This window comes from Littorina saxatilis, linkage group LG16 (genome assembly GCF_037325665.1).
Source record: "Littorina saxatilis isolate snail1 linkage group LG16, US_GU_Lsax_2.0, whole genome shotgun sequence".
Classification (NCBI taxonomy): Eukaryota; Metazoa; Mollusca; class Gastropoda; order Littorinimorpha; family Littorinidae; genus Littorina; species Littorina saxatilis.
In genome coordinates this window covers 29,492,674-29,509,535 of record NC_090260.1, presented here as the reverse complement: position 1 = coordinate 29,509,535, position 16,862 = coordinate 29,492,674, and the positions used below count along the sequence as shown (strand labels likewise).

General features: G+C 40.2%; 1 protein-coding gene and 1 long non-coding RNA gene across 2 annotated transcripts in view; one reads left to right on the top strand and one right to left on the bottom strand.

Moving 5' to 3' along the window:
• The window catches only part of LOC138950784 (uncharacterized), a 274,457-nt gene that overhangs the window by 112,106 nt on the left and 145,489 nt on the right, over positions 1–16,862 (bottom strand). The gene's annotated exons all lie outside the window — the stretch shown is intronic.
• Positions 1–16,862, top strand: part of LOC138951353 (ankyrin repeat domain-containing protein 50-like) — a 34,315-nt gene that overhangs the window by 5,642 nt on the left and 11,811 nt on the right. The window contains exon 4 of the mRNA XM_070322972.1: positions 7,740–7,835. Within this exon, the coding sequence (XP_070179073.1) occupies positions 7,740–7,835 (96 nt within the window). The remainder of the gene's footprint in view (positions 1–7,739; positions 7,836–16,862) is intronic.

Here is a 16,862-nt window from a genome sequence, read left to right as displayed (position 1 = left end):
CGTTATTTCTAAAAGTGGAGTGTTTTGTTGTATGTCAGTCTTGAGACTGAATGAAAATTAGACGGTACATCGCTTGTGAATGCGCTGCGAGCACTGTAGGGGCTACCTTTTCTGTTGACATGTTCACTTCTCGTCTGAACAAGCAATGCGATACGTTCGTTTTCGACCCAATACAGAGGCGCTTGCTGTTGAAGCTGTTTCTATCTCATGGCGAAATTAACAGTTCTATGTATGTCCTCCTTTTAGTCAGATTTTACGGCTGTTTAAGAAAGGTACAGCAAAAGCAAACAGAAGGTAGGACCATCGTGCGTAGATAATTTTTATTTTTAGGAATTTGTAAATACTCCATAATTATGTAGATGTAGCAAATTTCTTAGCTGTACTTTACAAAACAGTTCTTTCTTTTTCTTTATTTGGTGTTTAACGTCGTTTTCAACCGTTCAAGGTTATATCGCGACGGGGAAAGGGGGGAGATGGGATAGAGCCACTTGTTAATTGTTTCTTGTTCACAAAAGCACTAATCAAAAAATTGCTCCAGGGGCTTGCAACGTAGTACAATATATGACCTTACTGGGAGAATGCAAGTTTCCAGTACAAAGGACTTAACATTTCTTACATACTGCTTGACTAAAATCTTTACAAACATTGACTATATTCTATACAAGAAACACTTAACAAGGGTAAAAGGAGAAACAGAATCTGTTAGTCGCCTCTTACGACATGCTGGGGAGCATCGGGTAAATTCTTCCCCCTAACCCGCGGGGGGGTTACAAAACAGTGGTCAGCTTACAAAACAGTGGTCAGCTTACAAAACAGTGGTCAGCTTACAAAACAGTGGTCAGCTTACAAAACAGTGGTCAGCTTACAAAACAGTGGTCAGCTTACAAAACAGTGGTCAGCTTACAAAACAGTGGTCAGCTTTCAAAACAGTGGTCAGCTTACAAAACAGTGGTCAGCTTACAAAACAGTGGTCAGCTACCAAGAACAGGGATGCTGTTCAGACGCTCAGGCACTTATTTTAAAATCTCGGAGACCAGCTACATAGAAGGTATACAATCAAGAAATGGAAGCAGTATTGTAGACTAAATGAACTTTCTCATGTCATCTAACATTGTGCAGGCTGTACATTTGTTTACCTAACTATTTCATTAGTAAATGTGCAGTGAATTCAGCCAGGATCGAGTGCGTTGTCTGCTTATTTGCCACATTTGGATAAAAACCCAGTGGGGAATTAAGTCATCTGGATGTCTTTCGACTGTTGAAAGGTGTATTTGAATCAAGACCACCTTTGCTTAGACTGATGTTCACAGATTTGGGATGTAAATGTTGTTTTGGAATTGTTGAATACGTGTGTTTTGTTGATGCCATGTTGTTATTGGAGCTGTCAAAGAAAACAGTCACTCTGTTAGCCTTGTTGGCTGCTCAGAGAGGACATGCGTTGCATTTGTTGATAGTGACTGATGTACACATGTACAAACTGAGATAAGTGTTTCATCCAATTTTCCAGTTTACAGAAACATTATAGGCCTGGTGTTCATCTTGAACCAATAGACATTTTGGAATTCTCTGAAAATCCTCAGCTGTGTTTGGTTTGGCATTTAAGGCTCTATTTACTGAAGACGCAGATTCTACGAAAAGGTGTGAAACTTTTTTTAAACTTAGAAGCCTGCTGGGTGAAAGAAACTTTGAGAGTGGCAGGCATTGACCTTACATAGGGAGTTCGCTGGCGGAAAGCGTTCAAACGAAAAAGTGTTTGTGTTGTATGTAAATGCCTGTCTGTGGTCAGAAACGGATGGTTTACTACGAGAGTCACTCGAAGATGTCATAAAATGAATGTTTTTCATCTGAGTGGTCAAAATGATACAGACTATAGCTTCTCCAGATACATACGTGTGTGAACAGACAAGCTGCAGGCATTTCAACTTGCAGATGCAAATACTACATAATGAGTTATCCCTTCAAGGGGAATTCCCACTACACTTACCTATAAACTGGCGAGGGTGGAGAGGGAACAAGTCGCGTAAGGCGAAATTACTACATTTAGTCAAGCTGTGGAACTCACAGAATGAAACTGAACGCACTGCATTTTTTCACAATGACCGTAGTCCGCCGCTTGTGCAAAACGGAGTGAAACTGACGAGCCTGTTCAGCGCGGTAGTGGTTTCGCTGTGCTGCATAGCACGCTTTTCGGTACCTCTCTTCGTTTTAACTTTCTGAGCGTGTTTTTAATCCAAACATATCATATCTAAATGTTTTTGGAATCAGGAACCGACAAGAAATAAGATGAAATCGTTTTAAAGCGATTTCGGAAATTTAATTTTGATCATAATTTTTATATTTTTAATTTTCAGAGCTTGTTTTTAATCCAAATATAACATATTTATATGTTTTTGGAATCAGAAAATGATGTATAATAAGATGAACGGAAATTTGGATCGTTTTATATATAAAAGAAATTACAATTTTCAGATTTTTAATGACCAAAGTCATTAATTAATTTTTAAGCCACCAAGCTGAAATGCAATACCGAAGTCCGGCCTTCGTCGAAGATTGCTTTACAAAAATTTCAATGAATTTGATTGAAAAATGAGGGTGTGACAGTGCCGCCTCAACTTTTACAAAAAGCCGGATATGACGTCATCAAAGGTATTTATCGAAAAAAAGAAAAAAACGTCCGGGGATATCATTCCCAGGAACTCTCATGTCAAATTTCATAAAGATCGGTCCAGTAGTTTGGTCTGAATCGCTCTACACACACACACACGCACAGACAGACACACACACATACACCACGACCCTCGTCTCGATTCCCCCTCTATGTTAAAACATTTAGTCAAAACTTGACTAAATGTAAACAAGTCGCGTAAGGCGAAAATACAATATTTAGTCAAGTAGCTGTCGAACTCACAGAATGAAACTGAACGCAACGCAACGCAGCAAGACCGTATACTCGTAGCATCGTCACTCCACCGCCCGTGGCAAAGGCAGTGCCCGTGGAATTGACAAGAAGAGCGGGGTATTCGTTGCGCTGAGAAGGATAGCACGCTTTTCTGTACCTCTCTTCGTTTTAACTTTCTGAGCGTGTTTTTAATCCAAACATATCATATCTATATGTTTTTGGAATCAGGAACCAACAAGGAATAAGATGAAAGTGTTTTTAAATTGATTTCGAAAAAAAAAATTCATAATAATTTTTATATATTTAATTTTCAGAGCTTGTTTTTAATCCGAATATAACATATTTATATGTTTTTGGAATCAGCAAATGATGGAGAATAAGATAAACGTAAATTTGGATCGTTTTATAAATTTTTATTTTTTTTTACAATTTTCCGATTTTTAATGACCAAAGTCATTAATTAATTTTTAAGCCACCAAGCTGAAATGCAATACCGAACCCCGGGCTTTGTCGAAGATTACTTGACCAAAATTTCAACCAATTTGGTTGAAAAATGAGGGCGTGACAGTGCCGCCTCAACTTTCACGAAAAGCCGGATATGACGTCATCAAAGACATTTATCAAAAAAATGAAAAAAACGTTCGGGGATTTCATACCCAGGAACTCTCATGTCAAATTTCATAAAGATCGGTCCAGTAGTTTAGTCTGAATCGCTCTACACACACACACAGACACACAGACACACAGACACACGCACATACACCACGACCCTCGTTTCGATTCCCCCTCGATGTTAAAATATTTAGTCAAAACTTGACTAAATATAAAAAGGAGAGAGGGAAGGGCAGGGAGGGGCTGCTGTCCTGCTTTTTTTGTCACCACAGTGCAGTATGAGTAGCTGGAGTAAAGACGATTGACTGTCTAAACATTGTGTGATGGGGTAGAAGGAGGACAAAACAAGATAATTGAAGTATTTAAAGTATGAACCCCGAAGTAAAGAGAACACTATGTGGGTGCCTCTTCAGTGTCTTGCACTGAACGAACATTGACTTTGCAAAAGGGTAGAGTAGGATAGACCAGCGTTCACTGGCACAGACCGGCGAATCTCTTGATGCAACATGAAACTCTGGAAAACCATGACTGTCTGTTCACATTTATTTTAAATTCCTGTTCCTTTCTTCGCCAACCCAGCCAATGCCCGGGTTGCTACACAACACGTTAAACGTCGCTTATATCATGCTGTCTCTATGACAACAGTGTACACAACAAGCCCTTCTGCTCTCAGGTTCAAGCACGTTCTGCCACCGATCTCAAACGCTATAATGTCCATAGAAATTGGGGGGGGGGGTCAAAACCACCAATTGGTAGTTAGCTAACAAGACTGACATCGCATCTTATTGGTCAAGCAGGTAAACGAATCACAAGCTTACAAACACACACGGCCGAACACGCATGTCAAGAAGTGGTGTTTGGTGCGAATAAAGGAGTTATTTTTATGTATACGTGTTCTGCCCTATCTAATTAAACTGACTCTTCACTCTTCGCACTACACACTTCAAACACAGAATTTGGGAGGATACAGACTTATTAATTCCTCACAAATTACAACACAATTCTTCACCTCAATACATCAATACCAATCAACCTCTCGAACACACAGTTCACACAATCTTATCGCAATCACTCAATACATGTGATTAAATGGAATAACACTCTTTCTTAAAGATACTATCTCAATAATAGATAACTGCACAAGATAAGGTGTTGACAGGCACTCACGAGTTCGTGTCACGTCTCACCGCATGTCGTCATTTACACATCTTTGTGCCGCTGAATCCATGTAGATGATGATTTCCCAGAAACTCTCCTTATAGATGCCAACATGCACCTTTCACGTTTCTCCCCGAGAAACACTTTCGCCATTAGCGAAAAGAACCGGTTCGTCTCCACGACCGGTAGCGATGGGAACTCCCCCGTCCATCCATCTGCGCCGATGTGGCCTCTTGCTCCACCATTGTTCCGCGCTCTCCCGTGTGAGGTCCGCCCCTCGTACACCCTCATGGAAACTCCTAAAGAATTAACCCAAGTCTTAATACAACATTCTCTTTAACCATCTCTTCTTTCTAAACAATCGTGTATCATCTCTCTCGCTCACCATTCTACATTCACAACTAAACATTACACAAGTACTTCCGACATCACTTCATATATGTCATTCCGTCCACAATCAATATCCAAGCTATACTTAATCCATGAATCCCTTAATCCATTAATAACACTACCATACATAGCACCGTCTTAAACATAACATAAATGCGTTACAACATTTATGTTCAAGAAATTACCCAACAAAAACCGTGATACAATCTTAACAAAAATCCTCCTCACATTTAATGCATTTTGCATACACTACCGTTTACATTCCAGCTATGTATTCAAACTTCAATAATATACAACAAAGTAAATCATTTACCTTAAGAGACCCGTCTTCCCCGAACAAGACCGACACGCGCTAACAACCTGCTCGGTTGAGAATCGTAAAACGCTGTGCTACTTCCAAGTCAAGAATAACTAATATCTTTGTGCAACACACGAAACCCGTGATAACGCTTCTAACCTGTCCCTTCGCATCGCAATTCAATCTTTAGGGAGGTTAAAATCACGACGCGTTTCACAGCTCAACATATCTCGAAATATCCTACTCACATCTTTGTGACAACGCAACCTGAAAGAGGAAAGCGATATTCTATTACCCTCTTAACGAGGCTTTTATCGGAGCGCATCAAACATCATCACAAGAACATGCTACCGGAGGCTACCCCCGGCTCGGTCATACAGTTGTGTAACTGACCACCTGCTGGCCCGAGGTACCCGTCTCTCTGTATGAGAGGCGGCTTTAACTTAAAAGGATCAAAGACAAGCCTGAAGGGAATGGACACAGAGGGCTAAGCGCGTTAACGATCTACAGATGGTTGGACATGTACATCGCAAAAGTTAACCAAAAGTTACAGAACAGATAAAAATATTGCACAAAACATAAAGCGATCGGCAAAACTTACATAAAACACAGATGACAGAACAGACATTATAACGAAATATAGCTATTCTGATGGACACGTGGGGGAATTCGGGGGCTGTTATTGGATGGTCTCAACATCATCATCAAGCATAATGCTACGGAAGTCGGCCATTTTTGCCAATATCCAAAAGCATATTGGTAATAACAAAGACGCATGGTTCCGGTTTACCCATCTGTACCACACGATGTTAACAATCGACAACAGCATACACTGACAACTTGAAATTCTTCTCGGGAATGTTTTTCAGCTTTACAAATGTCGATAGCATACCCTTTTCTGCTAACTTCCCGATGAAACAGGACTAAACCAATTATTTTCTGTCCCTAAACACCACAAAATGCCCAAAGTCGAAAGATGTACAAACAGGGGAGTAAAACGGAACATCCGTTTTGTGTGCCTGTGTGAGCATTGATGCCGACTGACACAAACTTTCGCATTCGGCTTTTCTTATCTCGTAACTCCACACTAAATACCCCACTTCTCCTCTGAAGTATTGATGTACAACCCATGGCACTAACATTCATGTAGTCGTTTATAGCTGAGGTTGAACAAATCGCTTCATGACGAGACAAGTATATCATGACTTTGACCAGTGGTCAATGCTACTGACCATCAATTTATTTATTTATTTGGTGTTTAACGTCGTTTTCAACCATTCAAGGTTATATCGCGACGGGGAAAGGGGGGGAGATGGGATAGAGCCACTTGTCAATTGTTTCTTGTTCACAAAAGCACTAATCAAAAATTTGCTCCTGGGGCTTGCAACGTATTACAATATATGACCTTACTGGGAGAATGCAAGTTTCCAGTACAAAGGACTTAACATTTCTTACATATTGCTTGACTATGACAATCAATAAAACACTGAAAATAGGTAAACATGACCACTGGTCAGTAGCACTGAGCACTCATCAAAGTCATCAAAAGTTGCTTACTTGAACTTATACTGCACTAATTAGCAGTCATAACTGTAAAAATAGGCTAGTATACTGACCACTGGTCAAAATCATTCAACGATGTGTGGTCACAACATGTGGAATGATCTGCTACTGGGTACACAGTGACACATGGTCACAACGACATGTGGTCACAACGGCATGTGGTCACAATGATCTGCCATTGGGGGCACAGTGACACGTGGTCACAACGACACTTGGTCACAACGACATGTGGTCACAATGGCATGTAACCGTATACTAACTGAGTATTGTCTTCCGTGTGACAGAGAATCACAAGTCAATTGCTGCTAAACCAATTGAATTAAAATCGCATTAGCAGCGTAAAGGCATACATACAAGAAGCTTCCACGTGCGTGCATCCATCATTTTTACCGGACAGTTGCAGCAGCGCGCAATTATAGCAACTATAAAATTAGATGACCTTTGGGGTTTTTCTGGCTATGTTTAGTGACTGGAAGTTCCACGGGAATGTGGCGGGGAGTTTTCCGGGGCAGCATCTTGTATTGTATCAATTTGTTTAATTCTGTGTCTGTGTGTGATTACACTTATAATAGCACCAGTTTAATGGTTGAATTGAACAAAGACAGACTTCTGAAGTTTGTGTGCTTTGTGTTATGCGTGCCTGGCCATTAAACAGCGATAAATTAGCATTTTCTGCAGATAAAAACATTATGTCCGCAGTTAAGCGATTGATATACGTGTTTCAAAATCGAAATAAAAGTACCAATAACCGAGATTCAAGGTGAAGCACAATACGAATACTATTCCATTCTTCTTTGACGAACCCTTGTTCGATTGCAGAGAAACTCGACATCCAGTTGGAAACAGCGAATCCAGAAGCTGGTGACATGTTGAACTCCAACGTCCAAAAAATCAAAGGCTCTTCAAACAATGAAGGTGGGTGATTATTTGACTTTCGCCTCGTATGTAAAGGTTGCCAACTTTTGCCTACATATGATTTTTTGTCGATTTTCTAAATGTACCTTATGTTTTTGTCCGGTCGATTTTGGGGGTACCCTTATTGGAGCATCGGTCACGTCACCCCTCTAAAATATATCTTTGATCCGAAAAGTGCGCCAGGCAGCCAGGTTGAGTGGCTAAAATGGCATACAAAGTTTGAATTAAATGACACGGGAATCAATGCTTAAATTTGGGTGCGAAATGTGTCGCAATAATTTTGTTGCTAAGATTGATTTGACCCCTTTTTTTAAATTTTTTTTTTACATGATATGTACACTTGATATATCCCCCTTGACCTTATTCACATGATATAGAAACATGATATATCCCAAAAACATGCACAGCCTTGGGGTGATCTTAGAAGTAATTTTCCACTGCTCGTGATGATCAAGTCGCCGATACAAACTTCCTTTTCCAGTTTGTTGTTCACTCTGTAAGAATTTTGAAAACTTACTCGTGATGCTTTAATTCCCGTCATCGCGTCTTTTTGCCCTTTTCTCGCGAGTATTTATTATATGCTGACTTTTACTGTCCACGTATGTTTTCCATATACATGACTGGGACTAGGATGCAGATATCAACTGGCAGGGATGTTGCCACAAATTCATACCTATAGGACAAATGTCCTGAGCTCTTCGGCATCAATAGGACATTTGACTGCTTTCAGACATTTTAATAGGACATTATAATTTTGTGCAAAACACAAAATCATGATCACACACACACATATCAATATACCAACATTGTGTGCGTACATTGTTTTATCACTTTTGTTTCAAACAGGACACACACAAAAAAGAAACTAACAAACTAAAAAGCAACCAAAGACTTCAGCACTCTTACTTTGATTGGCACACAAACTGCATGATTTCCTGATAGAGCTTTTTCTTGACATTTTCGACAAAACAGTTTACCTATATAGATGTCTCTTTGCTGTCAAATTCTAACCAACTAGTACTAAACAGGGTCAACATGAATAGTTAACCTTATTAAAAGACCGTCTGTGCGAATGTCCTGTTGTACCGACACGTACATCTTAAAGTCACGAAACTGTACTTTCCGTGATTGTGGAGGTTTCAGCGGTGACACTATCCTTGGCGCTGTCATTTTCTGGAATTATGCTATTGCTAGCCGTGTTTTCCAATGTTCTTCTTGGCCCTAATGTAGCACACGATGCCGTTGAAACGCCAAACGTGTTCAGCTTTTTTGTTTTGTTTGGCAGGCTTTAGCTTTTTTCAGTGGCATGATTCAGTGCCGTGCGCTTCAACTCTAACCGAAAGCAAATTAAAGCATACGCGAGCCTTGGTCAGTTGAAGTTGTCTCCCGTACTCCTAACTTTAGTGTGCTGTCAGAAGACGGGTGTACGCAAACAGCTCATACCGCAAACGGTTCGGAAAACGCAAGATCTGCACTGCACAACTTCAGTGCACCTGTACGCGAGAGCGCTCGGTCACTTTTTGAAGATTTTTATTATGAAAGGAAAATTATCATATAACGCGCTGTCCGAAGGAATGGAGTTCTTATCGGACAATGACCGCGCTCAGTTGAAAACGATAAGACATCTGACCGCTGTGCGGCTAAGTGAATCGGACATTTGAGCCTTTTAATCGGTCCATGTCCGATGTCCGACGCCAAACGACATCCCTGAACTGGTTTTAGGGTCTTTATCGTTTAAAGCTAAACTGTTTACAATCGACAGCGTAAACGCCGTTTGTCTTTGTGCTCAAAGGAAAAAAGGAGATTCATAGTTGCCAACATTATCAAGAGAGAATTTACCCGCGGAAACTATAGATAGAGGTGTCTCATTTTGATTTATACCACCACCAAAAAGGCAAAACAATTTTTTAACATTTCTGTGCAGAGTTTGAATAGTTGTAAGGCTACGAAATACCAGCTTACTGTCTGCGTGAACCCTTTTATTGAAGCGTTTGTGTTAAAAATCTAGTTTCTAAACAGAATGTATCCCGATGAATACAGGAGCGGGAAATGATGATTAATTACGTAAACAGTTTATACGATTGTAGAAACAGTTTATACGATTGTAGTGTAATTTGATGCCAAGTACATCGACAAGAAATTAAAGGCACAGTAAGCCTCCCGTAAACCATCACAGAGCTCCACGAGTGTCTAGCATACTTCCATTTGAACGCTCACCGAACGGGAACATCCTGGCTGCTTTCTGTCGAGCGTGAGAAATTTTAAAAGAATTTATTTTTCGGGGACTTGCTCCTCTACAACAATGGCGCCTCGTTTTGGTGCTGGACGGCTGTTTATATGAATATTCAATACCGGATATCACGCCCGGACAGTAAGCCTCCCGTAAACCACCACAGATACTGTCAGGCTTTTACACACAGTACAAACACCCTTCCATTTGAACGCTCACCTAACGGGAACATCCTAGGTGCCCTACGTAAAGAGCGAGCAATTTTTAAAGAATTAATTTTGCAGATTGCCTCGAACACTTTTTGGACCCATCCTGAACTCAGGTCAAAAATGAGTTACTTTCCTTTGGGTCTCATTCTATCGATGACCACTGGCTAATGGAAGAAACGTGAATGTAACAGTGACTTTAATAGTATACGATATGTCGCCAGTAGCATGCGTGACGCGTGTGCCAGAGCTTGTTAAAAACAGAGTCAAATGCCGCCTGTTGTTCAATAAGCTTATTGCTTTTCCGCCAAACATAAGGCAGGGGAACTAGCACTAAATAGAAATTAACCATTTACAAATTATCTCCCTTAAATGTATTTTAGGGAAAGCTTTGCTGTTGTTTCTGAATTCAAGTGAAACAAATAGTCAATGTTTGCACTCTCAACATACAATCTACTATAATGGTATCAAACATTATTCCCCCCTCTGCTTCTTTCTCTCAGTAAACTTGTAGGGCTACAGCACTGTAGTTATTTTTCGCAACCAAAATCACTTACCCAACAACAGGCCTGAATCCTCGATAGCACACAGGTTTAGGAGCTAGACTTTGTGGGATCTACTTTAGCGATTGAAAAGTTCAGGACGCTCTAATGTACGAAATATACATCTCTGGAGCAAACAATACAAACATACCGCATTTAATTAGTAACTTAAACGAGTACTGACCTTGGGAAGACGAAATTTGAGTGGAATTCCATGAATGTAGTTTACCGGAACGGAAGGATATGTGAGAGAGCGCATGTCCGGAAGAGCCATATTTTAACGCACAGATCATCTAGTTTGTTGTAATAAAGAATTAACAACTGATGATCTGAAATTTAACAGGTTTGGAAAAACATAATCATATATATTCTTGGGCGGGTAACTTAGGCTAGGGAAGGGCACATATCCTTCCGTTCTGGTAAACTACATTCATGGAATTCCACTCAAACTTCGTCTTCCCAAGGTCAGTACTCGTTTAAGTTACTAATTCCATTTCACGTAGTTTAGCCGAAACTACAGTAAATGTGAGACTTCAAAGTATGTTTTTTCAAACGTTTCTCACAGTCATACCTCCTTTTTATATTTAGTCAAGTTTTGACTAAATATTTTAACATCGAGGGGGAATCGAAACGAGGGTCGTGGTGTATGTGTGTGTGTATGTGTGTGTGTGTGTGTGTGCGTGCGTGTAGAGCGATTCAGACCAAACTACTGGACCGATCTTTATGAAATTTGACATGAAAGTTCCTGGGTATGATATCCCCATACATTTTTTTTTCATTTTTTTGATAAATGTCTTTGATGACGTCATATCCGGCTTTTCGTGAAAGTTGAGGCGGCACTGTCACGCCCTCATTTTTCAACCAAATTGGTTGAAATTTTGGTCAAGTAATCTTCGACGAAGCCCGGGGTTCGGTATTGCATTTCAGCTTGGTGGCTTAAAAATTAATTAATGACTTTGGTCATTAAAAATCGGAAAATTGTAAAAAAAAAATAAACATTTATAAAACGATCTAAATTTACGTCTATCTTATTCTCCATCATTTGCTGATTCCAAAAACATATAAATATGTTATATTCGGATTAAAAACAAGCTCTGAAAATTAAATATATGAAAATTATTATCAAAATTAAATTGTCCAAATCAATTTAAAAACACTTTCATCTTATTCCTTGTCGGTTCCTGATTCCAAAAACATATAGATATGATATGTTTGGATTAAAAACACGCTCAGAAAGTTAAAACAAAGAGAGGTACAGAAAAGCGTGCTATCCTTCTTAGCGCAACTACTACCCCGCTCTTCTTGTCAATTTCACTGCCTTTGCCATGAGCGGTGGACTGACGATGCTACGAGTATACGGTCTTGCTGAAAAATGGCAGCTACTTGACTAAATATTGTATTTTCGCCTTACGCGACTTGTTTTACTTTGACATCAAAATCTCTAAGACCACACCATCAACTTTGTTTTTAGTGCATTATGCCTCTTTTATTTTCAACACTTACCAATGCATTATCTAGGGGGGCCCGGGTAGCTCAGGTGGTAGAGCACTGGACTTGTGATCGAGAGGTCGCTGGTTCGAATCCGGGCCGGGACGGACACGGGTCAACTTTATGTGCAGACCCAGAGACGGTATCCATCTCCCACCCCCGTGTCACCACAATGGCACGTTAAAGATCTTGGTCATTCTACCATAAGTGCAGATGGCTGATACCACCTAAACACGCAAACATCAAAAAGCCGTGAGGGCGTAAAACTCGAATCGTATAAACCAATTCATGTCCAATATAAGCAATTAAGACCTGACGGACAATAAGCCCCTTAAAATTTACTGCATTATCTATGCCTGGGTTTTAAGTGCATTATCTATGCATCTTTGATTATTCAAAAACATGTTACAGTGCATTATCTATGCATTGTTTCTGTTATGAAGACTTTCGCCACAGTGATAATAAGTCTTACTGCTTTCCTAGCAGTCTACCATTGTCTTCTTCAGTGAAGTGCCCTACTTGTAGTTCTTACAACTTGACCTGCCCATGAATTTCCACATGGTACTCTGAACTTTTTGGCTTTCTTCTCTTTGCGAATCATCGACTATTGGGCGATTGTAAAATCGCTGGAAAGTTTTAGCATTCGACCAGCCTGCTGATTTTAATATGCCATCAATACATACACCAGTTTTTAACATAGCTGATGAGGAAGCACTTCTAAAGCTATGAGCAGTGAACCCTTGGACACCAGCTGACCCCAAAACCTCTTTCATCCAACGAGCTATCGAATCCTTCGATGCTGGCCCATGTGGCCGTCCATAACACAAAATAAGTTTGTCACAGTCTCCACGAACCACTGCAGTCCTTGCAATGTATTCTTTTAAACAGCTTACAACACACAGTTGTTTTTCCTCCTCATACTTTTGGAGGTGTATTGGCGCTTGGTGATAACCAGGTCTACTATGCTTGAGTTTATCAACTACATGAATCTTGCATGATCCCTGATTTAAAAACTGAACACATGATAGTTTCAATAAATGAATTGTCTGCACTCTCTGTGCCGAAACAATCAAAAGTAAAGCACACAATTTTAATGTTATTTCTTTCAAGGAGAGTTTGCTATTGTCCTCACTATTTCTGAAAAAATCCAATAGCACAGCCACATCCCAAGTGTTCTTTTGGCGGGGTAATGGTGTTCTCAGCTGAAACACACCTCTTACAAAACGACATATCAATGGGTGTTCTCACAGATTCTTTTGAAAATGTGTCTGTCCAGCATCCATTCTGTATTATCATTGAATTTTCTGGACCGAGCATCAGCTTGTGTATTTAGCTTGCCAAGAATGTGAGCTACTGTCAGCCAAATATTCTTGTTTTTACACCAGATCCAGATTCGTTTTGCTACATCATTGCAATCTGCAGAATGTGAACCACCCATTTTTTCAATGTATGACACCGCACATGAGTTGTCTGTCAGCACTTTGATATGTTTACCATCAATATCCTTACTAAAGCTTTTCAGAGCATGCTCAATCGCCATCAGCTCTAGAACATTGATATTGTTGTTTCTTTCTGAAACAGACCAACGGCCAACTGTTTGCTTTGGATGGCAAACTGCACCCCAACCCAAAGTGGAGGCATCTGTTGTTATTACCATTTCGGGTTCAGATCTTTCTATGGGGAAAAAAGTTGAATCTATGTTCTGTAGCCACCAGTCTAGCTCTTCTTCAGCTTCTTTTGATATAACTACCAATGCATCAAAATCACCTTTGTTTACTTTCAATGCTTCAACCTTAACCTTATCGAGTTTTCTATAGAACAACTGACCCCAAAGCACTGCTGGGAATGAAGCAACAAGCTGACCAATCACTTGCGCTATCTCCCGAATGGTAATCCTTTTCCTGTTTTTTACACTTCTGCAAGTATTTTTCAGTTTCTGAATTTTCTCTTCAGTCAGACAGACAGACATATTTTCTGAATCTAGCCAAAACCCAAGATACGTTATCTATTTGAGTGGGGTAAGTTCCGACTTTTCTTCATGGATGATAAATCCAAGAGCTTCAAACAAGTGTACTGTTTCCTGAACATTCTGCAGACAACTCTCATAAGTTTGTCCCTGAAGATAGCAATCATCAATGAATGATGCTGACAAAAAGCCCCTTTTTCTCAGACAAGCATACACTGGTTTCAGTAACTTAGTGAAATATCTTGGGCAGTTACACAACCCGTTTGGGAAGCAGGTGTATTCATACAACTGTTCTCTCCAAATGAATTTCAAAAATTTCCTGAAATCTGGCTTGATTGAGACAGAATAATATGCATGCCTCAAGTCAACTGAAGCCATGTAACACCCTTTTTTCATATAGCTGACGTCAGATTTTCCATTTTGAAGTGCTCATACGTCACTGACTGATTAAACTCTTTCAGGTTTAGAATCATTCGATATGTTCCATCTGGTTTCATCACCAGGAATACAGGGGATATTATTTCTCCATCTTCACTTTCACATTTTTCGATTACTTTCATTTTCAGTAACTTCTGAACTTCATTGTCCATCTCAGAAAATTGATTACCCTTGATTTGAGTTGCAGGCACTTTTCCTACTAATTCTGATAAATCCCTCAGTGGAATTTCAGCCCCTGTCACCATTTTCAAAATAAACGGATCTGATGTCAGCTTTCTCCATTCTTCAATACAATATTGTATTCTACCTGCAATAAATTGGTATCTGAACACTTTTGTTTATTGGATAGCGTACCTTACCGGTCAGGTCTGGCTGTGCATCCTCATTTATGCCGATTTGAATGTCGTGTTGTTCTGCCCTCGGAAGCTTCTCCCCCGGTAGCGTGGATAGTAACCTCTTGCTCGGCCGCGTGTCCAGACTCGGCCTCTTCTCTGGTCGTAGTCCCAGTTTTTTGTCCTGCCTCCTCTGAATGGAAAAAAACTTGTCTCCCCTTGATGACCGAGTGATTGCCATGCCAAGCTTGGACGATGAATCAATGGAGGCGAACACAGATCACAAGTCATCCCCAAACAGTTCTGTTGTCACATAATCGACACTCTTCTGTCCATTGACATTTCGTGAGTTGCTTTGAGAATGAGCCCCATTGAATCGGTCAGAGATTTCATTTGTTTTTTCACATCAATGTTTGTTTTCCCAACACACACGTTCGCTGCACACACAAGAGCGTTCACTGCTGTAAGCAAAATGTGTTGAATTTTTTGACTACGCAAATCTGCACTTTTCTGGTTATGGTCCATTGTGTCCCACACTTCATGGTTAACTCGAGGAACTTTTAGTTCGACGTTTTTCGGGCGCTTGTGTTCCGAAATCTTGTCTTTCATTTTTGTTTCGTTCATTTTTCCTTTTGCCATCATGTTGACTATTTTGGCTAGCTGTTCCGAAATATCATCGCCAAGCTCCTCATCAGCCTCATAATCTTGCTGAATCCCTGTCAGTGTGTCACTTTCAGCATTTTCATCACTGCGATTCTCTGTCTGATTACCACAAGATCTCACACGAGTAAGATTTTCAATTTGGTAGTCCAAATCTTCATCAGAATTGTCCACCAAAAAAGATACGGTACTGTCTTCTTCTTTGCGTCTTTTCTTCTTCAAAGGGGAACTACTCCGAAATTGAACACATTCTGATTCTTCGTCTTCCACAATTTCCCCTTCTTCTGCATCCCATTTCTTTAGTGCACGCAGGATTCGTTCATTCTGCTTTTTCATGTCATCCCAATCCTTTGTCGGTAATTGTACTACCTCTGGTCGAGGTTTTTCTTTTTGTTTCACTTTTGTGATTTCAACCATGTTTTTTCTGGGGTCTCTGTGAGCATGGAGGGGAAGAGTCTTCACCCTCGGAATCGGATTTGAGCAAGTTTTCTTCGCTCTCCATTCCAAATGTTTTGAAAGAACAACGCAGCAAGGTTCGCGGAATCGAAAGATGTACTTTGAGACCGAAAAATTCGATCGTAAACCAAGATGAATCACGATAAACAACCGAAAAAAGCGGAGCATCGGTTTCAGACGTGCGCTAATGGCGCCGGAAATACGGATATGGCTCTTCCGGACATGCGCTCCCTCACATTTCCTGTAGTTTCGGCTAAACTACGTGAAATGGAATTTCACAACTAAAGGCTTGAACACATGAATCTTCGTATAACATCCATGAGTTCGGTTGTTTTCTGAATCTAGATCTGCCGTGCACAAACGTTCAACAAAAGCAAATTCCCAAGGCAAGTGACTCTCATACTTTGTCTAGCGACAAGAGTAGTTCCCGTTTCAAATTTCTTTTCACTCAGTTTCTTAGACAAGTGACTGCAATCCGACGGTCAGTTTTCAACAATATTTCATTTTATAAACAGATCACACGCAACCAAATGCACACATCTCATCAATTTAAAGAACTTAAAGCGGTTTCATACATTATTTTGCCCCAGAAAACTGAACTTCATACAGTTTTTAACGTTGGAACACGGGCGCAAAAGTTCGTCTGCTGGTCACATTCGTCGAAAGAACATATCCTAAGCGATACCAAAACATGAACAGAACGCACAAT